The sequence below is a fragment of the Recurvomyces mirabilis genome, assembly GCF_035927965.1.
Source record: "Recurvomyces mirabilis strain CCFEE 5264 chromosome Unknown scaffold_25, whole genome shotgun sequence".
Classification (NCBI taxonomy): Eukaryota; Fungi; Ascomycota; class Dothideomycetes; order Mycosphaerellales; family Teratosphaeriaceae; genus Recurvomyces; species Recurvomyces mirabilis.
In genome coordinates, this window is record NW_027041959.1 from 198,891 (window position 1) to 223,422 (window position 24,532).

Below are 24,532 nucleotides of genomic sequence, written 5' to 3' on the forward strand. Positions count from 1 at the left end.
TCTGCCTGCGTAGCACCAACAGCGCCTTCAGCGATCGCACGAGATCGCGGGCACAGAGCAGATATGTTGAAAGCACATACCGTCAGCCAGGCTCTTTAATCACACACGCCGTATATCCACAAACAATGAAAGCGTCATCACACCCAGCCTCTTCTCAATGCAAGTCCGGTATGGTCTGTTACATAGACTCGAGACAGCGTCCCCATCAGGCTAATGACTGGCTAGGAATTGCTGCGGGTGTCTCAGATGGAACAGTTGCGTGCCTGCCAATCAAGGTAGCAAGGGTAGCCCTGCAGCAGAATCGCGAAACAGACACGTTGTGGGGTAAGCAATAGTCGTGCACGTGATATCAATCATATGCCACTGCTTGCAATGCTTTCATGCTGTCGGCAGTACTAGCCAAGTATCATCTAAATGTGCGCCAACACGGCTGGGTATCATGTGTCTCTCATATTGCCAGAATCGCCTAGGAATCGAACATGCATTGTCACGCCACAGTAACAACCTCTTCACTGTCCGGGACCTCAACATGAAGCTCGGGCGGCCTCTTCTTATCACCAACTTCAGCCTCTTGACGCCACTCTTCCATGAGCTCTGTTCTTACATGCTGAGACCAAAGCAATATCGCTTCATCGAACTTTCGCCACGACTCTCGATCCTCCTTACTATTGACAACGTCGGACACAGGCACCACAAGCTTGACCTCCCACCGCAGCTCTGCGGCCTTGATCCAGTAGCGCAGATTGTCGGCCATGCGATATGGTTTTGCTACATCTGTATGCCAGGATTTGATGGTGTGGAATTGTCTCCTGGATCTGTGGACCAAGGTGTTATGTAGCTTGACGAGCCGTTGGCCATCCTGTAAACATTTGAGGAAGTCGTCTGGCAAGTCGCGTTCTGGCGAAGGCTCCGTCCATTGCGGCAAGGGCGTCTCGCTCAGATCAAAGGCTTTCATGAACAAGCCTTCCCGTTCTCGTTCTTGTCCAGTCCAGTCACCCTCTCGCCACATCCAAGCATTTCTCTCAGCAGTCTCGGCCTTTTCCTGCTCCTCTTCTTGCTTGAGAAGCTTATCAATACTCTCGATCCATATGATGATGCCTGTCAATTCGTTCAGGCGTATGCCGCCCTTGAAATTTCGACTAGCCATGCGTTTAAGTATATCCAAGACCTGATATAGCTCTGCTCGGATGTTCCTCTCGGACTTGAGGGCGTACAACTTCGCCGGCTGCGAATGAGCTGTGTAGTAGTTCTTGGCAGCTCTTATCGCAAGTGTAAGGATATCCAACATATGCAGCCCCTGTATCTCGTGAAAGCCATTGCTAGCTTCGCCATCGTCTTGTGTACAGTCTTGCTGCTTCTGCGACTCTTCGATGACCTTGCATGCATCTTGCAGAGCCTCATTGAGCTCTCTTCGAAGCACTGGCATATCTGGGAGTGGCTCAGTATAGGATGGTTTCTGCTTGTACGTGCTGACTGTTGGCGGCAGCATTGGTGGCTCGGCTTTGCCATTCCAGGGTTGGGCACTGCTATACATGTCTGTCGGGCTTTCCAAGACGCTCGAGTCGGCACCTGGGTCGGACATGGCGTAGCTCGAGGCACCATCATACAAGGATAACGATGACACCCCAAGTTCATCTGCGCAAGCTATTGCGGGCTCCACATTCTCCTTGTCGCTGCTGCTACCTTCTCGCTTCTTGTCCTTTGCTAACTGCGCTCCTTTCCCATCGAGCAAACCTGTCCTGGCAAAATAGTACTGCATATGTGCAATGCTTCCCAAGCTCATCACGCTATCTCGATTGCGTGCCGAGTCCGCAAAGGCGGTACCCTGTGGTCGCATATAGCCCCTTCTCCTGACAACTGTAGAGGCGCCATCGGAAAGTCTGGACTGTCGTGATCGGGTCGAAAGGCTGGAGGCGGAGGAATTCGAAGGTGTTGATACTGATCGGTCAAGCAAGGGCACAGCATCTATCGCCAGCGAGGGCGAGACGCTTGGAGATGGCGAGCTTGGTCGCTGCTCGTGTGAAGCTGCAGCACTGGCAGATGCACTGGTAGATATAGCCGCCATGCTGCGGCCTTCAGCTCAAGGTTACACCACTGCCACGTTGGAACAGGGATGTCTGAAGCACCAAGTTGCTGATTGTGGAGGTTTGAGACAATGAAACGTGGGAGAAGATGTCTCAAAGGTACAGGACGCAGAGGTCAGCCTGCGAATGCTTCGATACGGGTGATGCAGGCGCAAAGGGTGGTTTGGTCCAATACTCCGGGAAGCTAGTAAATGAGCGTTGCCATCAACACTCGATATCATAACTTTATTTGACGCGTTAGACGTGTCCCAAGATTCAGGGTCACACGATCGGTGACGGCGCCGGCGGCGACGGTCCGCCCGATCCACAGAGCTGGATCATGGGATGGAAGGAACGGGACGATTAATTAGTGGCTTCGACTGCGAAGCACTCGCTATCACTGAGTCTGAATTCTGTCAGACCATGAGAATGAGGTCGTGATGGTAGTGGCCACGTTCCCTGATAGCTAGCAAAGACGGCGTGGAGAGCAGAATGTTTTATTCGGGCACTTCCACATGGCATTGCCTGTTCTACTACACGGGGGAACAGCATATCGCTATATGGCCCAGCAATGAAGGAGGGATGTTCAATTTCAGTTTCTCTCATTAGACCCCATGGTCTTCTTATAGATGCTAAGCCACCTCTAACACCACACTGCTCAGCAGGTGAATATCGTAGCCTCGCACACCAGACTGCACAAGATCCCAGCTCTATTCCTCCCCACTGATATGACGGAGGACGGCTTGACCATCGAGGCCAACGTCGTTCATCGAGACTAGGTCCACATTGTCCACCAACCATGTCGTGTAATTCTGGATGTTACTCGCATGCTCGAGCACTGTTGCAAATGCCTGCGATGATAAGGATTTGAAAAGCACAGTTGCGGACTCAACACTAAGCGGCTCCTTCATATCGCAAATGGTTTCCTTTACAAGCGTCCCGTTCAGCAGCTAGGAGACATCAGTAGAAGTCCTCCCCACTGGCTCGATCATAACCAAGGCTTATTGCAGGAATAACTTACAAGGGTATTGATGCTGGCGACGTAGTTTCCTGCATGAGCGCAGTAAATGTTCAGCTGTGTATCGGAGGTGGCAGCGCTTGCGAATATCATGGCATAGAGCGTGCTAACCATATTCAGGAAGATGGACGAGGCAGTGAAGTCAATTCCAACCCCCGGAAGGGCGCCCTCAGGTCTAGGACTTGGGCGCATCCCAGCTCGATTGCAGGTCGCTTGGATGATACGAGTGGAGTCAAGCCGGAATCCATCGATAGACAGATAACGGAGATTCTGACACAGGTATTCGTACGCCGAGGTTTCGTTTTGAGGGAATGCATGGAGCAATTGCGTTACGAAAATCTCGGTGTTGTACTGGATAACGTCTTGAGTCCTCGTCAGTCATCTTCTATATCATTGACAACTACCGTCCTCCACACTTACGGGGTAAGGCTGCAGTGGCGTTCGGCTGAGAATGGGAGGCTGCACAGGCGACATTCTGGATCAACGCTTGATTGAGTGCTTCTTGCGACCACTTTCCGTGCGATGTCAGGTTGACATTGTTACACGTCACGTCAAGCTCGTCGTCGTTGACAGCGGCGCCGGCCAAGGTCCAACCAACCAATAAGGACAGGTTGTTAAGCGCATAATGTTCCTGAATGGTGATGTCTGTGAACGATCAGCAATGTCTAGTTTTATGAGAGTGATTGGTGACGGCGTACTTCTTGCCACACTTTGGCACGGCTCGATGGGTGCGGCCACTGCGAAGCCAGACAGTAGGACGGCCAAGGCCAGGATGGGTCCGAAAGCCATCATTGTGTCGACGATCTTGGCTCGATAGGACCGTGTCGAGTGTATCAACGTGGGCTTGTTCCTTTTTGCAGAAGCTCCCCGTTTCGTAGTTGGACGGGTGTAAGGCTAAAGTTCTCCTGGGTGGATATTCCGAGGTACTGAGGCTAGGGAAGTGTCTCTTTTATCTTGACCACGAGTACATGCGGGCAGATGAACTCGAAACGAGTGACGATGCCACAATGAAAGAAGGCAAGAGTGACGATGACCTTGGTAGGACCTGCTGAAGTGATTCTCTCCAGTAGGCAGTGGCGCTGCAAACCTTGAATGGAAGGAGCGATGGACGTGAAGAAGGTGCAGACGAGACAGTCTAGATTTTCACCATCTGCACCAACGGTTCATGATCGTGCAGAAGTGCCATGGCGACCTGCATGACGATCACCCTTTGTGAACATGCGGGAGAGCATACCAAGTCTGTGGTTGGACGCCACTGCGTTTGGGATCCAGCAAGCTGTTACACGACTTCGGAACTTTGGCTCGTCTCAGCCGCCTCCACATCATACTCGGAAGCTATATGCGGTCAGCTGCAAGATATAGACAAAGAATACTCGTAGTCATGTACTGCGAAAAGTGCAATCTCGCGGGATCCGAGATTAATCAATGCATGAGGCGATCTTCCAGGAATTACTCTGGAGAGGAAGTTGTCGGCCCAGATGGTGTAGAAGACGAATATGATACAACTTCACTGTACAGATCTAAAGTTGGCCGTCCTTGCGCAGCATCGACTCGCCCGTCGGTGGTTCTTCTCGCAAGCTTGTCGGTCCTGACATCGGTTCGCACGACACACGCTGGCTTAGCGGACCAGGAGCCGGAATGCTCGCACCCTGTGCTGCGTACCCCCGTCCTCCCTGCTTCACCTGCCTACCCGATCCAGCACCCTCACTAGAGACTTCATCTTGGCCTGAAGAGCCTGGTAGCCCTGCTGCCCAGCCACCTGCACCAGTCTTCTCTGCGGCTTCCTTCAACGCGCGAAGTAAGGATTTGGTCGTCTCGGGTGTCAGGTCCTCGTAGAAATCGTCGTTGATTTGTACCATGGGCGCATTTGCGCAGGCGCCAAGACACTCGACTTCGGTGAAGGTGAACATCTTGTCTTCTGTTGTCTCGCCGTGGTGAATGCCTATCTCTTCCTCAATAGCTTTCATGACTCCGTCACTTCCTCTCAGCTGGCAAGGAGTCTGGAGCAACGTTAGCAGACCACTCGTCTCACATTCGGTTGGCATGGACCTGCCGTTGTGCAGCACTGCACATGAAACCTGCCCACAGGATTCCTGTTGTACATGGTGTAGAAAGTGGCAACCTCGTAGACTCGCATCGGTGGCATCTCCAGTAACCGTGCGACTTCGTTCATGACGCTGATGCTTGTAAAACCATGTTGTCGCTGTCCTAGATCAAGCAATGGCATGACCGCCGCCTTCTTGTATTGGCTGGGGTACCGGCTGAGCACTTCCTCAATGAGAGCCTCATTCTGGGTGTTGAACTTGAAGGGTATAGAGGGGTTATTGTCGGGTGTATCGCGGTGCTGTAGGCGAGACAGTATCAGCACATAGGCGCTCACGACCCGGCCAAATGTATACATACCACATTGAGAGTGTCACTCCGTATCGCGGCGGATCGCTGGAAGGTCCTCCTTTGTTGCCGTGGCACGACTCGTGCTGCGCGGAACCCAGGACGCGATAGCCAGGGCGCAAGTTTTGAAGCCATTGTGTACGTGGTGGTATTACTCAGAGCCTCTGTGTAGAAGACCTAGGAGCGACGGAAGCAATACATTGGACTCTCGATTGCGAAGCTCTGATCGCTGAATGGCCCGTGCAGGAAAATCGTCCAGATCGACGTCAGCAATTGGCTGGAAAAAATGTAGCTTTCTATGGACTCTAGAGAGCTTTTCATGGGCTATGGAGAAGACTGTCTTCGCAGTGTATTCTGATACGCTGTAGCATCAAGACCAAACGCTATATACTATGACTGACGATGTGATCACAGCATTTCTTGGAAGGCCAGCAATCTAGGCAATGGCGAGCACTCATACTAGCAACCAAAGCTATCTCAAAGCATCTCGAGACTGGAACGACCTTGTCCAGACACCTGACTGTTCTCCGTCGGGCTTAACAAGAAAGACTACATAGTGACCTTCATACCCTGCCTGGCCATTGGACTCCCGTCAGTGACCAGTAGCTGCTGTGGTCTGGGCTTGTCAGTGGACCAAAGTCGCGATTCTAAACACGCCGGTATCTCCCTGCCGTCTAGAGGCCCTGCGAGCATAAGCATCTCAACTATCACACAGACTGGGGTCAGCGATGTCATCCTCATATCACTTGCCACCTGAAGAGAGTTCACCAGATGATTTCTCGCTGCCGACGACATGTTGTGGCTGTATCCAGCGAAGAAAGATCATGGACAGTGAATGTACCTATCATGGTTGGCAATCAGACTTCGTGGTGCCACAGACTCGAATTCTCTTCGGAAATATACGTTTTCCCATTGATCCTTCAGTTCGTACCGCCGCTTCTTCTGTAAGTTCCATTCTGATGGCGATGATCAACGAAGCGGGCATTCGAGCAATCGCGATTGCTAACGTGTCAATATCGTCGTATGACTGCTCGTTAAGTCATGTCGCGGTGTATGTACATGCACGCTTGTAACTTCCCAATCGAGCATAGAGCCTGGAAGTGGGGTCGACGACTTCCCTTTAGGATCGATCTTCCACCTGCATGGATGAGCGCTTTTTGGGCTGGATTTGCAGGTCAGAAAGATGATAGCTAGCCCATTTCCGGTACAACGTGCAATCACCCAGACTGTGATGACATGAGGTGCAGTCTGACTGGCTGGCATATTAACGAAATGCTGAACGGCAAGTATCGGCCGAATGTACTTATCTATTGACCCACATCGATACTCCGACCAAGGGACTAGAGTTTGATGCTTGTCGACACCTCACAACCCAGGTAGCTTCGCTCTTAAGGTCACGACATCTATCAGGTCGGAGAGTGCTGTTTTATGCTGCCCATCACTCGACGCTCTTGATCCTACACCCTTCTTTGCTGTAACTAAGCTATTCGCTTACGATTCCGGTACAAGATGGCCACAGAACAGATCTCGGAGATATCTTTGCCACTCAGGACGGCTAAGCAGTCGGTCTCGCATCCGTTGGCACCACTTAGTGCAGACGAGATCCGAGACGCTGCGGCGATCATCAAATCGCAATGGCCAGTCAACACCGATCTTCACTTCAAGACAATCACTTTGGAGGAGCCTGCAAAGGCCGAGACCGTCCCCTATATTGAAGCCGAATACCATGGCTACGACCTGCCCAAGATCGATCGCAGGGTGCTCAGCACTTACTATCTAAGGAAGACCGTATGTTGATGTATACCTTACCTGCCGAGATATGCACTCATATCACGAAACAGAACAAATTCCACGAAGCAATCATCAACTTGACTCAGAAGACTCTCGAACGCAATGTACGACTGGGAGCTAATATACATGCCCCTGGTGATGGTGAAGAGATCGTTGCGATCGAGCGAATCGCTCTTGAAGACGAAGGCGTACAGGCTGAGCTTGCCAAGATGCAGTTGCCCGAGGGTGCCCAGATTGTCGTCGATCCTTGGATTTACGGTGCCGACGGCATCAACGATGACGAGCGCATGTGGCAGCTGTTCATGTATCTGCGCGGCACTGCCGATGAGATCGACTCGAACCACTATGCCATCCCTCTCCCGTTGTCTCCGGTCGTTAGTGGAGATGAGAGGAAGGTCATTCGTATTGATTACCTTCCCACGGGGAAGGACAATTCCATAAGTGCTCCGCGACCTTACACGGCCAAACCTGCGAACGAATATATCCCGGAGGCACAGCAGCTTCGAACAGACCTGAAGCCTCTGAACGTCGTCCAGCCAGATGGGGCCAGCTTCAATGTCACAGAGCAAGGCACGTCCCGTAAGATTCAATGGCAGAAGTGGGAGTTCCGAGTTGGCTTCAACCAGCGAGAGGGCATGGTGCTATATGGTGAGTGAAGCAAAAGACACCTCCCGCGTGAGATACTGGCCGATACTGACCACTTTTTGTAGATGTCCGCTACGAGGGGCGTAACCTGTTTTATCGCCTCTCGCTCAGCGACATGAACATCCCATACGCTGACCCGCGCCATCCCTTTCATAAAAAGTCGGCATTCGATCTCGGTGACGCTGGTGCTGGCATCATGGCAAACGACCTTAAGCTTGGCTGTGACTGCCTGGGATCAATCCACTACTTGTCAGCTGTGCTGAACGACGACAAGGGTGAGCCGCTAGAGATGCCAAATGTTGTCTGTATTCATGAGCAAGACGGTGGCATCGGCTGGAAGCACACCAACTACAGGACTGGACGCGCCGCTGTAGTTCGCAACCGTGAGCTGGTGCTGCAATCTATCATCACAGTCTCCAACTATGAGTACATCTTGGCGTTCATGTTCAACCAGGCCGGCGAGATGACATATGAAGTACGAGCTACTGGTATTTTGTCGACACAGCCGATCGATGAGGGCATTGAAGTGCCATGGGGTACCGTTGTTCACCCGGGCGTGCTCGCAGCCCACCATCAGCATATCTTCTCACTCCGCGTTGACCCGATGATCGACGGCTATCATAACCGTCTCGTCTATGACGAGGCACTGCCGATGCCCAGGAGTGACTTCAACCCGCATGGTACTGGCTACTACACCGAGGAGACTGTTATCGAGAAGTCCGGCGGCTTCGACCTTGATTATGACAAGAACCGCACGTTCAAAATCCAGAACGTGGACGTGCGGAACCCAGTCAATGGCAAACCGTAAGTACAATTGGGTGAATTTCATACGTCAGGCATCACCAGGATGGTACTGACACTTTGCAGGTCTGCGTACAAGATCCATGCTCCTCCGTTCCAGAAGATCCTCTCCGATACAGAGAGCTTCAACCACAAGCGAGCTGAGTTCTCTGATCGCAACATATATGCCGTGAAGTACCATGATGACGAGCTTTTCGCGGGAGGCAAGTACACAAACCAAAGCAGAGGAGGTACTGGTGTCCGTGGCTGGGCCAACAGGGCTGAGAGGATCGTCGACGAGGACCTCGTTGTGTTCGTACAGTTCGGCATCAACCACGTAAGCATTGAGACACGAGTGAAGTCCTGAGGCCACATGGCCGATTGCTGACCGCCTCGACAGATCCCACGCATAGAGGACTTCCCCGTGATGCCCTGCGAGGTAATCAAAGTATCTTTCAAGCCTGTCAACTTTTTCGACAGGAACCCGGCTATCGATGTACCTCCAAGCACCCAGGAATTCAACAAGAGCACTCTCCTTGGCCAAGTCCACCAACAGAGCACCACCGAAGGTACTATTCGAGACGGCGGGGTATGCTGCTCAAATCCTGCCAGTGCGAAGCTTTAAGAGGGCGCGTACATGGGCATCACGGAGTACTTGCGAAGCTACAGCATGAAGTTGCAGGGTATAGCGTGGGGGTGTTGCATATAGTATTCAGCCTCAGCTCCGCATTAGACAATTGGTAACGTAAAGGAAGAAGTGAAGTGCTGTAGAGTGGTCTCAGCTTCGTATGCAGGTCTGTCCGGCGTTCATGCTCGTGTGCTCGTATGCTCTCGTGTCCCCTTGCAATAAGCCATGGGATTGACGGCTTCTTGACCTAGCCATGCTGTGTCACCTGTACTGCTACTTTATGTCGCCAGATGAGGAGTGCAGGCGCGGCGAGTGCTTCCATTATTCGCCATGCTGCAAGCCTTCGATTTTGCTGCCTTAAGTGACCGACTTCTGGACGACCTTCTTGATTGAAGGTGCGCTCGTTTCGATGCGAGTACAATATGTTGTAAGCAAGCCATTCATGCCCGAGTCGACATCGTCTATAGGTACTCATCACGCGCTCAATTATACGCCCCTCTCTCACCGACACAGATGCTGCTGATCTGTCATACCTTTCGAACCCATCAGAAGTTTCTGCAGCGCCTCGATCACGTCTGCCACCAATCAGTGGACATAGACGCATTCTAGCCACGAGCGCTTTGCATGAAATGCACGACATCACGACCGACCAGGCTGCTCTTGGCTGCACTGGGAATGCGCATTCGTGGCCACTCCTGGCTGGTGCGTGACAAGATGACAACTGACTTTGGGGGGTGGGCCAGGCTGGCGGCGACAACCTTTGAATGACTGTGGGGACTCGCCATCCTGCCGTCGATCGGCTAGGCCAGAGTGGCTCTTCTCGCCTCGTACTGCCCGTTCATGCAAATCACACTCAGCCAGCCTCAGGTGATCATCGAAGAATGTAGCGAGCACGTACAGTGTCAGCAATGGCTTTCCACCAGATTCTGGTGTGCCAGTCTCGAGCAAGTAAAATACTTGCAAATCATTTGACAGCCGGAGAGCCATAGCCATGGACAAGCATAGCCCTCGGCTCGCTTGCCCGATCAGACGCTAGCACGGCCTTGCAATCGTGTGAAGGCATGAACCTTTAGGGTTTGAGAGCTCGACGCCGCACCACCTCCAACCCGTATGCATCATGCACACCCTCCACGTTCTACGTACTACTCAATATGTAAGACGGCTTGTAACGAGAGCGTCCATCGATCTGCTCATCGGACCTGCAGCATCACACGAGCGGACGGAAGAAAACTTCGCCACAACTCCGGATGCAATCCAGCTGCCCTGACTCGTGCTCTCGCCCGCGCTGCTCGTCCAGGCAGGCCTATAGACAACCCTGCTCGTCTTACCTGCGAGATCTGCAGGCGGCCATAGCCGTCGGGCGCTGGTCTCACGCCGGCCAGGAAGAGATGCGGAGAAGAGTGGGATCCACGGTGCACCACCCTGTTCATGCGATGTACTTTGAGTTTGTCTGATGTGCTCGGGACCCTTCTTGTTTCCCCTACGAAGACACCCACCTAACCGTCCCAACCACATGAAAGCGGGTATCACTTCGCGCCCATGAACTCGCCATATGGGAGCCTTGGTGTACTTGCGAACCTACGACACCTTACTGTTACTCGGATGCGCATAGACTCGGACCCAGATATCATGATGGTAGTCAAATGAACACATCTTGACAAGATCATCAGTACTATACGAGAGTCTGGTTCACCTACGACCGGTCTACAACCTTGCGAGACGGCATGGACGCGGCGACCCCGGATCCTGCCGCACTTATACGCAGACGAAGCACACTGTCGAGTTCTACATACTCCACTGCCTCGAGCTCGTCGCCAGATGCAACCAACGATGTAGTCATTACGCCTGACAGCGAGGACGATGCGGAAACGCCTGTAGTCCCGAAGATTGAAGAGCGTGACGAGGATGGACCGGACGAAGTGCAGGATGCTAAGCCTTCAACAGTCGTGGATGCCAACGGCGTGCCGGTTCCGCGAAAGCGTGGTCGACCACGAAAGCATCCGTTAGTTGAACAGAAGAAAGCGTCACATATTCGATCGAAGACAGGGTGTGGTACATGCCGCAGACGTAAGAAGAAGTGCGATGAGACGAAACCATCATGTACAAATTGTGAGAAGAATAATGTGGTCTGTGATGGTTATGAACCCAGGCAACATTGGCGTAGCGGGAAGTCCAAGTCACTCACGATACGAAGCGGCATACCTACGGAGTTACCAATGCTGGTCGAAGGCGTTGATGGTACGATCGATCAAATGTTCTTTCATTATTTCACGGCACAACTTGGCAAAGTCCTGTCGCTCACGGATCATCATAATCCATGGCTGGAGATTATCGTTCCAATGGCGATGGGTCATGCAGGTCTAATGCACAGCGTGCTCTACCTCTCAGGCAGCTGCCTAATAGCGAACGAGCCATCGCCAAAGACGGAATGGGAGGAGCGACAGGAGCATCACAGCAGTAGAGCAATGCGACTACTGCAGGACGATCTGACACAGACGACTGAGCCCGAAGGCAAGGGCATGGCCAACATCGGCGATCCATCGATTGCACAGACATTGGTCCTCTGCTTACAGACTGTTTGTGCGGGCGACCTTAATGGCACGTATCGATTCCACCTCAATGCGATGAAGGAAATGTTGACGTTTCGTGCGTCGACTTTTCCAAACGAACAGCTACGACAGTTTATTCTTGAATTTCTGCTATACCACGATTATAGCAGTGCGATCACGAGTCAGAACAATCCGCTAGATCAGCGCAGTATCGATCTAATGGAGGGTTTCAAGCTGCCGGAATTTATGATTCAGCCACAGGCGGGCACGCTACTTGGTGTGATGGATGGTTTGTTTGGCTTCATCAGTCGCATCAGAAAACTGCGAGACCAGGTGCGTGTACGAAGAGCACGAGGAACAGGCCACTGGTGGGACGTGGATATCATCGACGACGCGTTTGCGATCGACGATGCTCTACGAAGCTGGCAGTGTGTGCATACGCCTGATAGTGCAAGGTACGCTGCAAGCCTGCTGTACAGACAGTGCACCTGGATATATCTACAACGGACGATTCAACCTTCGCAGCCGAGTGCCATGTTCAAGCACGCCGTGGACCAAGGTCTTGAGTACCTTCGCGCATTACCACAAACGGCCGACGGCTCAACGCAATCGATCCTCCTCATGCCACTCTTCCTCCTCGGCTGCGCAGCCTTCGAGCCCGCACAACGACCCGAGATCAGCGAAGCGTTTCAACGACTGCAGAACTGGTCGAGTTTGGGAAATATACGGTATGCGAGGCAGATTGTGGAGGAGGTCTGGCAGATGATGGATGAAGGTCGGGAGGCCGAGACTTGGGATTGGGAGACGATTATTGCTAAGCATGGGTGGGACTTTCTCATTACTTAAGCGGCATATGGGTATGATGCATGAGGGACGGCTAGGCAATGTAAATGATTGCTCACATGGACGGTGTTTCAGGTGTCGTTTAGGTCGTTGTCCTGGTTGGGAGGCATCTCTGGCTATTGCAAAATAAAAGTTCGGTGGGAGAGCATGCGTCTTCGGGCATGAGTGGCTAATAATTCGACAGTGGTGTCTGGCAACAGCTTCTGAGTTGGTGCATATTGAGGGTGGGTCATACTGGACGCAGCTCATTCATTTCATGACTGCAGGCGACTGTCCTCGGTGCGATGCTTCTGGGCTAATCAATGTAGAGTACACCTCACCTTCAGCACATAACGTTAGCATTATAGCGATGTGAACACGCGCATCGTTTCTATCTCTATCTCTCCGCCTTGTCCCTGTCCATTGCATGTTATCCTTGTCGCTCTGCTTGGCACTTTTTCTGGTGTGGATGACCACATGCGCATGACATCACCGGAAGTGTTGGAGAGGCTGGTGCGGTTGCCGCCCACCACTCACCACAGTGTCTCACCTTTGGGCAAAGCCACAGTAGTGTGCGCGCAGACAGCGGAACTTCTCACCTTTTGACTATTCGACCGTGCCGTGCCTTCCTCTTCTATACACGCGAACGTACGAACAGCGCGAGGGTGTCCGGCCTTCCACAGGCGCCCACCTTCTGTTTTCGTCAGCCCCACCAAAGACCTTGATTATTGTACGACTCCGCGAGGCTGCGACATTCTTCTCACCGGAACGTCGCTGCGACAGGGCGCAGTCATCTCACCTGATATTGTGGCCTTCTGGTCTATCACATCAGCAGCATTAACACCACATTCCCCATCCCGATACTAAGCCCTTCTCGAGTCGCATCGACAGACACCTGACTCAGCGACGACAATATGTCGCGCATCGTAAGAAGAGAGTGGGAAGTGGACCGGGAAGATAGCCGCACTGTGTACGAAGACCAGGCGCCTCGACGAGTCCGTACTACAGTGAAGCGATATCAGGTCCCGGATAGCAACAACTCGCGACCACTCTACCAAGAGGAAGATGTGACAGACAAGCAAATCACTATCCGCCGGGAGCGCCGAGAGCCTTCACCTCCAAGAGAAGAGATTCGCTATAAGGTAGTGGAACGATGGAGTCAGCCAAGAGAGGATGTGGACATCCGCATCAGAGAACGAGCAACGGAGAGAGACGCTGCGCCTGCTCCACGACGCGATATAGCTTATCGCGTAGTCCAGCGGGACGACTTTGACAGGTCTTCTCACTCTGGTCGCAGCGATTTCCGTGAAGTGAGGAGCGTACGTGCCCCTTCGCCGCCAGAACGCGAGCGTGTGCAAGAGTTCCGCTTTGAGCGCGAGCGGTCTTTCTCAAGATCGCCACCTCGGCGACGGGAGCAAGCGTATGATGTTGAAAAGTACACGAAGAATACCGAGTACTACTCACAGCCACAGCCCATTATCATCAGGACGGAGGCACCACAGCCGATTGTGATCAGAGAGGAGCGGAGAGAGCCGCCAATCGTGATCGAGCGCGAGAGGGCGCCTCAACGCGAGTCTCAGTTCGAGTTCATTGAGCGCAGCGAGATCAGGGAAGATAGAGACGAAAGCAAGTCACTTGTCTCTACCAAAAAGGACGATTTTAGGGAGGAGACCAAATCTGTAGCGCGGTCTGTGGCACCGACTGCGCCAATAGTGCAGACGCCACAAGAAGAGGATGACCATTACTTCTATGAACGCCGAGTCATTGAGCGGGATCGTGCGCCGAGACAGCGGGACGAGAGTCACGACGATCGAAGAAGCGAGATCCGACCACGCGATAGCGCTTCTCAATACAGTGACGACAGCTACGAGTATGTCCGTCGCGAAACGAGGTACGAAGATAGCCGAAGCCGAAGCAGGGAGAGGTCGAAGTCGCCTCATCATAGGCGCCATCTCGCAGAAGGCGCTATTGCTGGAATTGGCGCGGCCGAAATCTTTCGGCATCATAAAAGGTCGCAGGGAGAGGATGTCGGTGGCCGTGGCAAGTCTGCCTTGGCTGGTGCAGCTGTTGGTGCATTAGGCGCCGAGGCAGTGAGTCGTGTGCGCAGCTATTCAAGACGCCGCAAGTCACGAAGCAGGTCTCGCAGCGAATCCTACGACCGAGACGACCGCAGAGACGACAGGCGATCTCGAGGAAAGCGACGCTCGCGCTCGAGAGAGAAGTCGCTTTCCCGTGCCCAGCAGATCGGTGGTGTTGCTGCGGTGGCGGCGATTGGTGCCCTTGCTGGGTATGCGCTGAAGAAGAAGGGGCAGAACAAGGAGACGATCGTCGTCAAGGAAGATCATCCTCGACGTAGTCGCTCGCGAAGACGCAGGGCTAGTGCTGACAGCTATATGTCTGATGACCGCACGATCTTGTCCGACGGTGGCGGGAGAGCGCTGGATCCGGAGCACCGTAACCGGCGTATAGCACAGGCTGGTCTCGCTTCTGCTGCGGCCGCCGGTCTATGGGAGAGAGTTCGATCGAAGAGTCGTGGCGGTAAAGATCGAAGCAAGAGCAGGGTCCGCCAGTCCATTCCCATCGTCGCCACAGGTCTTGGTGGTGCGGCGCTTGCAGGATTGTACGAGAAGAACAAGGCTAGCAAGGAGGCCAAGAAGGCAGCAATTATCGATGAAGAGATCGGAGGCAGAGGCAGAAGGGCACGCAGCCGTTCCAGGAGTAGGTCTGTTCCTGCACCTCATTATGCTGATGACAAGCATGTTGACGATCGTCGTGGCATGATAGCTTATGGCGATGAGCCCATCTATCCCGACGAGCGCCGTGGCTACTACAGCGACGAAGAGCCAGCCTCCTACAATCGTCGCCACCGCGGCGGCAGCGATAGCGGCAGCAGTCCAGATACGAGACGTCGAAGCAGATCTCGTGGACGCCACCTCGCTGAAGGCGGTGCTGCTGCCGGTGCGGGCGCATTCGCTGCTCACCAGATTGGCAAAAGCAGGGAGCGCTCCAGATCCCACGCTGAAGCTGATCGTAGACGTATGTATGCAGTGCTCCCAAGATATGCTCAAGCTGACCTAAACCTAGGCCACGAAGATGAACGGTATGATCACGGACGTGACGGGGATTCTATGTATAGCGCAGATCCTCATCCTGGTGGCTATCTTCCACAGGAGCAGTCTGCATATCAGCCTCAAGCATACCCTGGTGGCACATACTTCCCACCACCTCCGACCGGCGCCGAGGCTCCAGTAGCCGCGGAGCACGGTGGATATCCAGCTTACAATCCTGCCGAGTACGCACAGGGTCAACATCAGCAGCCATACCAAAATTACGGCTATGGTGAGAGCAGCGCCACGCTCGGTGCACCGTATCCCAACGATACTTTCGCAGGTGACGCACGCTACGCTCCTCCGACACCCGACATGCACAATCCACACGATGAGCGGAACAGAGGCAGGACCGCAGGAGAGAATGTGAGTGCGCCCATCACCACCGCCACCGAGCACGATCCTCGAGATGCGGGTACGTCCAGAGTACCCGCGGGTGAGTTCAATCATTATCGCAACAACTTGCTAACACTCACCAGATGGTGTAAACACACCGCGGCCGCCTCGATCGCGTAGCCAGAGTCGCGTGAGATTCAACCTCGATGCGAACGAATTGCATTCTCCCGAAACGACACGAAGGAGCGACGAGAGGACTACGACTACGGACAGTGAGACGAAGGGCGAGAGACGGCATCGTCGTCGTCAGAGACCAGAGGGAGGTGGCGAGCGTGATGGCGATGAGGGAAGACGTGGTCCCTCGAACCTGATGCACGACCAGTACGATCGTCTTCCAGAAAGCGACTCGGAGAGCACGATCGACCTACCAAAGCGGTTTGACGAGCAAGGGAACCGTAAGTCCAATGGAGATCCGTTTGCCGATGGTCTCAACAAATTCTTGGGCAATGCTGGCCTGGGAGAACTCCTTGGACGGTTGACGGGTGGTGGACAGGATACGGATGAGGGGAGGAGTGGGAGACGCAGGCATAGGCATTGATGACATTACGAATGGTGGTTGTTCTTTCGATCTGTTTCCTATACCACTGCTGCACACGCACGAGAAGTAATGACACCGCATGATTAGAGATGAGGATAGTATGAGTATGACATTCATGAAGTACTCTGAATCGTTCAAGCTGTCGTAACATACTTTGCTACCGGTTGCTCATCAAGTGATCATACACCAACTCCATGCGCTAAACCAATAACAAAGAACCACAATCCTCAGCACCATCATGACTCAACTCCCAGCCCCATTCGCAGCAGCCATCTCACTCCGCCGAATCGCCTCCTGCGCCCCCAACAACACAATCAACGCCTGCACCTCCGTCCCCTCCTCCACCTCATAGAAGAATTCCACACGTCCCCACGCCTCACTCCTCCCAAAAGCCTTACACATATAAACAAACACCCCCAGCACCTCCCCCGTCTCAACATCCACGAGCTTATGATCTCGCTGTCCCCACCGTGTGGCTCCGATGGATTTGTCGTGTGTGCGTCGCCATTCTAGACTGCGCTGCTGACCGTTGTTGGGGGAGAGAGGGGTGGTGAATTTCCACGCTTTCATCGTAAGACACGAGCCCTGCACGCGAGGCCAGAGGTTCTTTTCCGTCAAGTCCGGATTGGGACCGAGATGGTAGAAGAAGTTCTCGGACCAGTTGTGCAGACGGCATGTGGCGAGGACTTCTTCGCTGGAGGAGTTTGTGGAGGAGTGGTGGAGGTTGATTTCGTTGGGGTGCATCATGGGTCGTTTGTAGCGGGCTATGAAGGCCGGTTGGCCGTTGGAGTCCCAGATGTCTTGGATGTGTTCTTTTCGGCCACAGGACTTGTTGTCGTGGATTGTGTAGATTTTCACGACTGTGGGAAGGCTGCTGCTGGTTGTGGTAGTGGTAGAGAGGTCATCGCCTTTTATTTCTTGAACGGTAACATTCTCTTCTGTACTGTCCTTCTTGGAGTGGTGGAAAAGACCCATCTTGACTTATAAAATGCTTGTAATTCTTCTAGCGATGTAAGTCGCACGGGATTATCTGGTTGCGGAGGGTTGACAAGAAGGAAGAAAGCGTGGTATACTTATCTCAATGCCTCCGTAGTAGACAGCGCTGCGTATTACGACTTTGAGTATAGCGCATGTCGTTAGGCAAGCAGGCGGTACTGAGGTGATGATTATGGCGAAGGATGCAAGCCACTCTCGCAGCAGGGCGCAGGGCTCTTGGCGGTGACGATCGTGATCCCGACCATCAGGCATCAAAATCTACCAGCCAAGGCTTGGTGGGTGATATGTTTGGTACGATGCGATGAGATGACCCGAAAAATATCACATGTGGTGGATGTTTGTGTCTTGGCCAATATGTACTGATTGATGTGGTATGTACCGAAGACGAGAGGATAAGGAAAAGACCGATCGTGAACATGAAAAGCGGCGACCAACCTAGCTGATCAACGACAATGCTGATAGGATACCATTGGAGTCAGGTCGTCGGCATCAGTGATTAATCCGTGACAGAGCTGGTGGTTAGTAGTTAGTTTGCCTCAAAAAGTCGAAGAACCACAGCATCACGTGCGTACAGAAATGGGAAGGGGAAACAGCTCATCCAGCAAGTGGACGTCAGAAGGTTGGTTCAGAGACACTTGCATTGTCTATGTAGGACAGCAAAGCATCTCTCAGCTACCACGCTGATATGGAGGTATAGTATGGTATCACACGATGCACCCAGAGCCTCCATCTTGCCCGGTAATGCCATGCGTGCTCTTCATCTCGGCGTGCCGATTCTGCATCGAGGCATTCGACAACTGCCTCAGATTGTGGCTACCGCAATTGTTGTCTTCTAATCCATGTCTTGTGATGGTGTCCGCTTATGCGACAAGCTGAACGACACCACCAGCCTCCTTGATCTTGCGCTCGGCGTCCTTGCTGAAGTAGCGTGCGCGAACGATGATGGGGATCTCAGGAATGCGACCCTTGCCGAGAACCTTGCTGTAGCCGAGAGGAAGGAGATCGAGGACGGGAGCGGTATCGGTGCTCTTGTTGTTGAGGTACTTTTCGCGCTGCTCGAGTGGGACGAGGGACCAGAGCTAGCAATTCAAGTCAGCACTTAAATCCTCTCTAACATCCTGTAGTCGGATGGGTTGTTTATTGCTCTCACCTTGTCGAGATTGATGACGGGCTTCCAGAATCCATTCTGCATCTTGTGGAAGTATCGCATACCGACTTTACCGAAGTAACCGGGATGGTACTTGTCCATGTTGGTGCGGTGGTGGTGCTGACCACCGGCCAAACCACGACCACCGGGATGCTTGCGGTGCTTTCCTACACGACCGTGACCAGCCGAGACGTGGCCGCGACTGTGGATGAAATATTAGTACACCATATCGTGATAAAATATTTGATATGAGCCGCCTCTTCATTCTGCAAGTGCTGTGTGTGTGGCTAGCTGCTTGCTTGGAGGGTTTCGCTGGCGCATGTGATGGTAGACGTACTGCTTGCGGGTTTGAGACAATCGGGTGGGCATTGTGACGGTGTTGGCGATGCAATGCTGTGGTTGCTGAAGAAATCGCACATCTTCGAAAGTGATAGATGGGATTTCTCGTGCGGAGCGCCAAGCATATCGTGCAAGGAAGCCCGGTCCGCCCGCTCGGGAACGGCCGCTAAAGCCTACACGAGAACAGCCAGCACATTGTTCGAGAGGTTGAATAGACATTGGGATTATAGCGTGCTCGTTCTTACATCTATGAAGTGCCTACAGTGCTATACATCAAGACATTCCTCTTTTGTTGCCTGGCGCTTCGCTCCAACTCGGTTGAGTTCCGCCTCCCTTCCCCATGAATTGATCCCCTGCACTGCTAAAGTTATGCAACCACTTGCTGATTCGGTGCAGTGTGCTGTGGAATGTCCACGTTCGTAGCTCGGAGTGGCAGTGCACTCTCCATCTTGTCCGTTTGTCAGTCTATCATGCCAAGATCGCACTGGTTGCAAATTCAGGATCTAGGCCGACATGACGCCTTGTGTTGAGACTTGAGCCGGCGAAGCGAGTGAAGCGAGCACGGTGTGTTGGGTCTCTGGCGCCCATCGTCATGTGTATGTCATCGAGAGATCAGCTCGTAAACCTCCGCAGATGCACTGCCGGATGAAGGTCAAAGGGCGTACACATTTCCACTTCAATCATCAAGGCGTAACACTCCGATCAATCCCAAACACCCTCGTCTCATCCTCCATCTCCTCCACCCCCATCCCCTCCAACTCCTCCCAAGCCCCCCCAAACTCCCTCCTAGCCCACCCCTCCACCTCCCTCTGCCCCTCCGCCCCCGGCGTCCCCATAAACAAACTCCCAACCACAAACCCATCGACCTCCAGCTCCCCCTCCCTCTCCGCCTTCTCCAGCGTCCGAACAGCAAGTTCCACGTTCCCATTCCCCGCCAGCGCACCCACATAACTCGCCCATAGCGCATTATCCAGCTCGATATTCATCTTCCGTAATCTCGTCCAGATCTCCTGCGCTTTGATATCCCCGAACTGCGCTTTCTCGCACGCGCGTAGAGCGATATGAATGCTATTATACGTCGGCCCCTCCCTACTAGCCACAATATCATCCCAAAACGTCAATGCCGCCCGCGGTCGTCCGCAGGAGGTATAACCAATAATCAGCGCATTCCTCAACCTAGTATTGAGCGTGATATTGAAATCCAGTTTGAGCTGATTATGCACTACCTCCAGACTCTCCAAATCCCGCCTCTTCGCCGTGCCGATGAAAGCAGTCACGTACGTATCGCTCGTCGGCATGGTATCGGCACGAGAATGTGAACGCATGTGGTTGAAGACGTGGACGGCCATATCCGGCCTGTCGCGCTGGAAGAAATTGGTCATGAGGTTCGTTCTTGCCTCCCGGTCTAGTTCGTCGAAGACTTCGCGGATGGTGGTGTAGGTGTCCCAGGACCGGGCTATGGGAGTCGTGGGGGCGAGACAGTATGCTAGGAGGGGTTCTCGCACGCGAGTCTTTTCCACGGAGGAGTAGTGGTAGGCGTGGGTGTTTAGGAGGTCGGTTACGTCGTGGATTTCGTCGCGGTTCAGATGCAGTAGACTTAATTTGGCCACTGTCTCTGGTGCGAAACGTGCTCGTCGGTCTGAGAGGTCAGCTGCCACGTTCATTATTGTGTCGAAGTCGTGGCGAGGGCTAGAGCAGAGGGCGGTGATGAGGTTGTTGACTACCAGGACATCCTCGTCCGACGAAAGGTCTGTAGCTTGTAGATTCTTGTATGCCGTCAAAGCTCCGTCAATGTCGTTAACGTGCAATCGATACTCCATCTGCAGCACGAAAGTCTTTGCATCAGGCTCAATACCTCGATCTCTACCAAGCGCAATGAAGCGCTCGGCAGTATACGGGTCGTCCTTGGAAATAGCCCACGCCACCAAAGCGTTGATGGTAGCGCTATTAGGCAGACGATGGTCTTCGACCTCCAAACCCGAATCGTTCGACTCCTCCATCACCTCAATCATCCGCCCAATCTCATCAACACTCTTGCCCGTCCCAGCAGCCCACACGAAGATAGCATCCCACACAGGCTTTGGCGGATTCTCTTCCATCAGATCACTCACGATGCTACGACCAAGATCGTTCGCACTATTAAAAACGCACCATGCCAAAGCTAGACCGACCGTCCTTGCATACGAAGCGATAAAGCTCATGCCCCTGCTCGACAGCGGAATGGCCTTGTTACCTTTGACGACGGTATGATGAGCACGCCACCAGCGCTCAATCTCTTCGATCTTGTCGGAGCTCAAAGACACTTTCAGCATTGCCCTGGTGATCGCGGTCGTCGCCAACAGATCTCGTTCACGTACCATGTCGAGCGTCGTCGTGACTTCATGTTGTGCACCCGTGGCGCAGAAAGCCAGGAGGATCTGGCCCCACGATGCTGGTAGGGCGCCGTACTGTGCACCATCTGCTGATGACGGAGGGAGGTGGCCTTCCGGATCCTTAGCTTGAGGCGAAATTTGAGGGCGTTGCTCATGTAACAATAGCACTTCACGCGCCTCCGTGGGCTGTCCAAGCGCACACAGCATCCTGATGTATGATTTTACAGCTGCAGCAGCCCTCTTGGGAGCTTGATCTGCCATCAAATCGTGCAAGCTCCGAGCCAGTTCTAGATGGTCACTGGTGATGGACACGGGATATCTCTTGTTAAGGCAGATGCATGCTGTGAGCACAGCCTCGCTATGCGCGATAGTCTCGGTAGTTGGATCGTTCAGTACTTCCGGTTCCAAGCAGTACTTCAAGCTCTGCAATGCGAGGCGAGCTTGATTGTCCTCCACTTTGCTTCCATGATCGTTGTATTTCGACTTGAAGAAGGCCTCGAACGCCGTCGCAACGCTCTCTTTGGACGGTAAACGTGCTCTCAATCTCGTCCGCCTCTCCAAGTCCATCATGACATCCAGCCCGGGATCCATGTCGGCTTCTCTGGCCTCTTTCTTAGGTTTCAAACCGAACATCTGAAAGAAGCTTCGTCTTCGGTCGACGCTCTTGGATAATTGTACGCCATCGTGCCGTCTGGCTTGAGCTGATGGTCTTGTTTGTATGGCTTGCACATGGTATTGTCGTCTCCTGAGACATCCTCTGGCTGTTATCGGCTCGTTCGCGAGCAGTCTCCGGAAGACCTGTCGAGTCAGGTGGGAGTGGGAGGGCATGGTCGCGAGAGAGGTTCGTCTTGGTGGCGATCTCCAAGCGTCGTTCTTGTTAGGTACACATTACGATATCTGGCCGTTGGCTACCCAATATATACACAGCGAGACTGTACAATGCAGCAATACTCGAGCACGAGCTATGGATGACGCCAATGGAGGGAGCATGTTCGGGCCAAGACCAGATCAGCGGAGGTGTTTCGGGAGTGCTTGATGAAGATGCATTGAGAAGATCCGACACTGCATAACACATCATACACGGCACCATGTCTTTCGAGCGAGCCTTTCAGAGACTGACGCTACAGTCAAGGCCGATATGCCAGCAATGTCGTCGCACATTCGCCTCATCAACACGACGGCGGGAGCAGCAACAGTCGGCCACTTCCGCTATCACTGGTATGATGAGCTGCATTTGATGACACGTGAACAGCTCAGCTAATTAATGGCCTGCTAGAACTCCTCGAAGCCAGCCGCAGCCAAAATGAGCAGCAACCTCGCCACCAACGCCTCAATCTCTCCCACCCCAATCGCCGCACATCCCCCTCCGCCAACCCCGACCGCGACCCCTCCTCCGCCTCCGCCTCATCCCCCGCCCAACGAACCAACCTCCACGAACTCGGCGTGAACCTCATCCGCCAAACCCGCAACAACCAAGCGACCACCGAACAACGCCTCACCGACATCTCCCGCGACACCACCCGCCGCGAACTAGAACAGCAAATCCCGCGCCGCTTCCGACCCGGCGACATCTACGCCCCACATGACCTCAGCGGAGTTGAAATGAGCAAGTGGAAGCGTCTGCGGCGGAAGCCTCGTGTCCCATCCCACGGCCGCGATGTGCTCGATCAGTTGGGGATCGACCCGAGGAAGGAGTATAAGAACTTCAGTATGATGAATGAATATGTGACGGAGATGGGGCGGATCAAGCATAGGAATGACACTGGCTTGAGACCTGTGAATCAAAGGCGCATGGCCAAGGCGGTGAGGAGGGCGATTGGGAGTGGGGTGTTGATGCCGAGTGTGTATAAGCATCCAGAGTTGATCAAGGCAGAGATGGCGCAGAGGAGCGGGGGGAGGTATTAGTGGGAATCCGTGAAACAGCATGGTGTCTATCAAAGGTAGGCTGCCAGCGCCGTGGCATCCAGCATGTATACTGGCTGGTCACGAGATCTCGACTTGCAGGTCCAATACCTCCCAATTTGGGTATGAAATGTTCACATTCGACCTTCCTATGGGGTCACTCAAACCTCACATGTCCGCTACAAAAGCGAGCCATTACAGAGTCACAATGGCCTTCTCTCACATTGTCCACATACTATTCCACTATTCAGCTACCACTGTGGCAATCGCGCAAGAGCACGATGCAAGGCACCTCAGCAGCCACAGCAGTCTATGACACCACCGAACTGCTGGAGATGATCCTGCTGCACCTGCCAGCACGGCACCTCCTACTCAGCCAGAGTCTCTCCCGCAAGTGTCGCGACCTGGTTCAAGCCTCGCCGAAGATTCAGCGCAGGCTATTCTACAAACCCGCAGATAATGTCTCGCTCCATCTCATCGAAGGATGGTACGACATTGCAACACGGATAAGTCTGTGCCTCCAGAACCCAAGACTCCTCACCAAACCATACTAACAGGGTCATAGGCAATAACGAACGCTGCAGCTGGACCCGAGCCGTCAATCTCGCGAAAATGTTCCGCATGAACAAACGAAGCTATTTCGCAAGACACCCCACCTCCTCCACCGCACGCCTGGTAACTCAGAGTCCGCTTCTCGGCGTGATCATCGCATGACAGAAATTTCATCAGCACGGGTTCATGACAGCCGTCAAACTCGACGAGCTGGCTTCTGATATCGAGGGTTCGTGGAGAAGAATGTACATCACCTCCCCACTCGTTCGTGAGGTCAAGGTCGAGTGCGAGACTAGAGAGTGGTTCAGCTGGACCAGGGTCCTGGGTGTGAAGGCGGGGGATGGTGTTGGAGTCACGATGGGGGATGTCATCGACGTGCTGGTTTCTCAAGCGGAGGTGTCGGATAGGAGGGTTGTTGGGTTGAGGATTATGGGTCTAAGTCAGGCGCGGAAGTGGGATGGGAGGTTTCTCGGTGAGGTCTAAGTAGGAGGTCTTT

At 53.4% G+C, this 24,532-nt stretch overlaps 11 protein-coding genes across 11 annotated transcripts; 5 read left to right on the forward strand and 6 right to left on the reverse strand.

The window, feature by feature from the left end:
• Window positions 1-487: 487 nt before the first annotated feature.
• On the reverse strand, window positions 488-2,065 carry LTS14_008382 (uncharacterized protein; the record flags this gene model as incomplete). The annotated part of the gene is made up of 1 exon (XM_064841070.1): window positions 488-2,065. The coding sequence occupies one exon, from the start codon at window positions 2,063-2,065 to the stop codon at window positions 488-490; it is 1,578 nt and encodes a 525-aa protein (XP_064691330.1).
• A 708-nt stretch (window positions 2,066-2,773) lies between these two features.
• Window positions 2,774-3,873, reverse strand: LTS14_008383 (uncharacterized protein; the record flags this gene model as incomplete). Its single annotated transcript, XM_064841071.1, has 4 exons — window positions 2,774-3,013; window positions 3,085-3,443; window positions 3,502-3,726; window positions 3,780-3,873. 4 exons carry the CDS (start codon window positions 3,871-3,873, stop codon window positions 2,774-2,776), a joined length of 918 nt encoding a protein of 305 aa, XP_064691331.1.
• Window positions 3,874-4,601: 728 nt separating this feature from the next.
• Window positions 4,602-5,607, reverse strand: NUO24 (NADH:ubiquinone oxidoreductase 24; the record flags this gene model as incomplete). Its single annotated transcript, XM_064841072.1, has 3 exons — window positions 4,602-5,081; window positions 5,114-5,425; window positions 5,485-5,607. 3 exons carry the CDS (start codon window positions 5,605-5,607, stop codon window positions 4,602-4,604), a joined length of 915 nt encoding a protein of 304 aa, XP_064691332.1.
• A 1,374-nt stretch (window positions 5,608-6,981) lies between these two features.
• On the forward strand, window positions 6,982-9,313 carry LTS14_008385 (uncharacterized protein; the record flags this gene model as incomplete). Its single annotated transcript, XM_064841073.1, has 5 exons — window positions 6,982-7,260; window positions 7,314-7,911; window positions 7,974-8,712; window positions 8,776-9,025; window positions 9,089-9,313. The coding sequence occupies 5 exons, from the start codon at window positions 6,982-6,984 to the stop codon at window positions 9,311-9,313; spliced, it is 2,091 nt and encodes a 696-aa protein (XP_064691333.1).
• Window positions 9,314-11,040: 1,727 nt separating this feature from the next.
• Window positions 11,041-12,711, forward strand: LTS14_008386 (uncharacterized protein; the record flags this gene model as incomplete). Its single annotated transcript, XM_064841074.1, has 2 exons — window positions 11,041-12,320; window positions 12,345-12,711. 2 exons carry the CDS (start codon window positions 11,041-11,043, stop codon window positions 12,709-12,711), a joined length of 1,647 nt encoding a protein of 548 aa, XP_064691334.1.
• Window positions 12,712-13,601: 890 nt separating this feature from the next.
• On the forward strand, window positions 13,602-16,728 carry LTS14_008387 (uncharacterized protein; the record flags this gene model as incomplete). Its single annotated transcript, XM_064841075.1, has 3 exons — window positions 13,602-15,723; window positions 15,772-16,209; window positions 16,274-16,728. 3 exons carry the CDS (start codon window positions 13,602-13,604, stop codon window positions 16,726-16,728), a joined length of 3,015 nt encoding a protein of 1,004 aa, XP_064691335.1.
• A 243-nt stretch (window positions 16,729-16,971) lies between these two features.
• On the reverse strand, window positions 16,972-17,703 carry LTS14_008388 (uncharacterized protein; the record flags this gene model as incomplete). Its single annotated transcript, XM_064841076.1, has 1 exon — window positions 16,972-17,703. The coding sequence occupies one exon, from the start codon at window positions 17,701-17,703 to the stop codon at window positions 16,972-16,974; it is 732 nt and encodes a 243-aa protein (XP_064691336.1).
• An 881-nt stretch (window positions 17,704-18,584) lies between these two features.
• Window positions 18,585-19,240, reverse strand: RPL28 (60S ribosomal protein L28; the record flags this gene model as incomplete). The annotated part of the gene is made up of 3 exons (XM_064841077.1): window positions 18,585-18,803; window positions 18,875-19,073; window positions 19,209-19,240. 3 exons carry the CDS (start codon window positions 19,238-19,240, stop codon window positions 18,585-18,587), a joined length of 450 nt encoding a protein of 149 aa, XP_064691337.1.
• Window positions 19,241-19,893: 653 nt separating this feature from the next.
• On the reverse strand, window positions 19,894-22,410 carry LTS14_008390 (uncharacterized protein; the record flags this gene model as incomplete). The annotated part of the gene is made up of 1 exon (XM_064841078.1): window positions 19,894-22,410. The coding sequence occupies one exon, from the start codon at window positions 22,408-22,410 to the stop codon at window positions 19,894-19,896; it is 2,517 nt and encodes an 838-aa protein (XP_064691338.1).
• A 260-nt stretch (window positions 22,411-22,670) lies between these two features.
• On the forward strand, window positions 22,671-23,487 carry LTS14_008391 (uncharacterized protein; the record flags this gene model as incomplete). The annotated part of the gene is made up of 2 exons (XM_064841079.1): window positions 22,671-22,800; window positions 22,859-23,487. The coding sequence occupies 2 exons, from the start codon at window positions 22,671-22,673 to the stop codon at window positions 23,485-23,487; spliced, it is 759 nt and encodes a 252-aa protein (XP_064691339.1).
• Window positions 23,488-23,765: 278 nt separating this feature from the next.
• Window positions 23,766-24,519, forward strand: LTS14_008392 (uncharacterized protein; the record flags this gene model as incomplete). The annotated part of the gene is made up of 3 exons (XM_064841080.1): window positions 23,766-23,994; window positions 24,050-24,159; window positions 24,214-24,519. The coding sequence occupies 3 exons, from the start codon at window positions 23,766-23,768 to the stop codon at window positions 24,517-24,519; spliced, it is 645 nt and encodes a 214-aa protein (XP_064691340.1).
• Window positions 24,520-24,532: the final 13 nt, after the last annotated feature.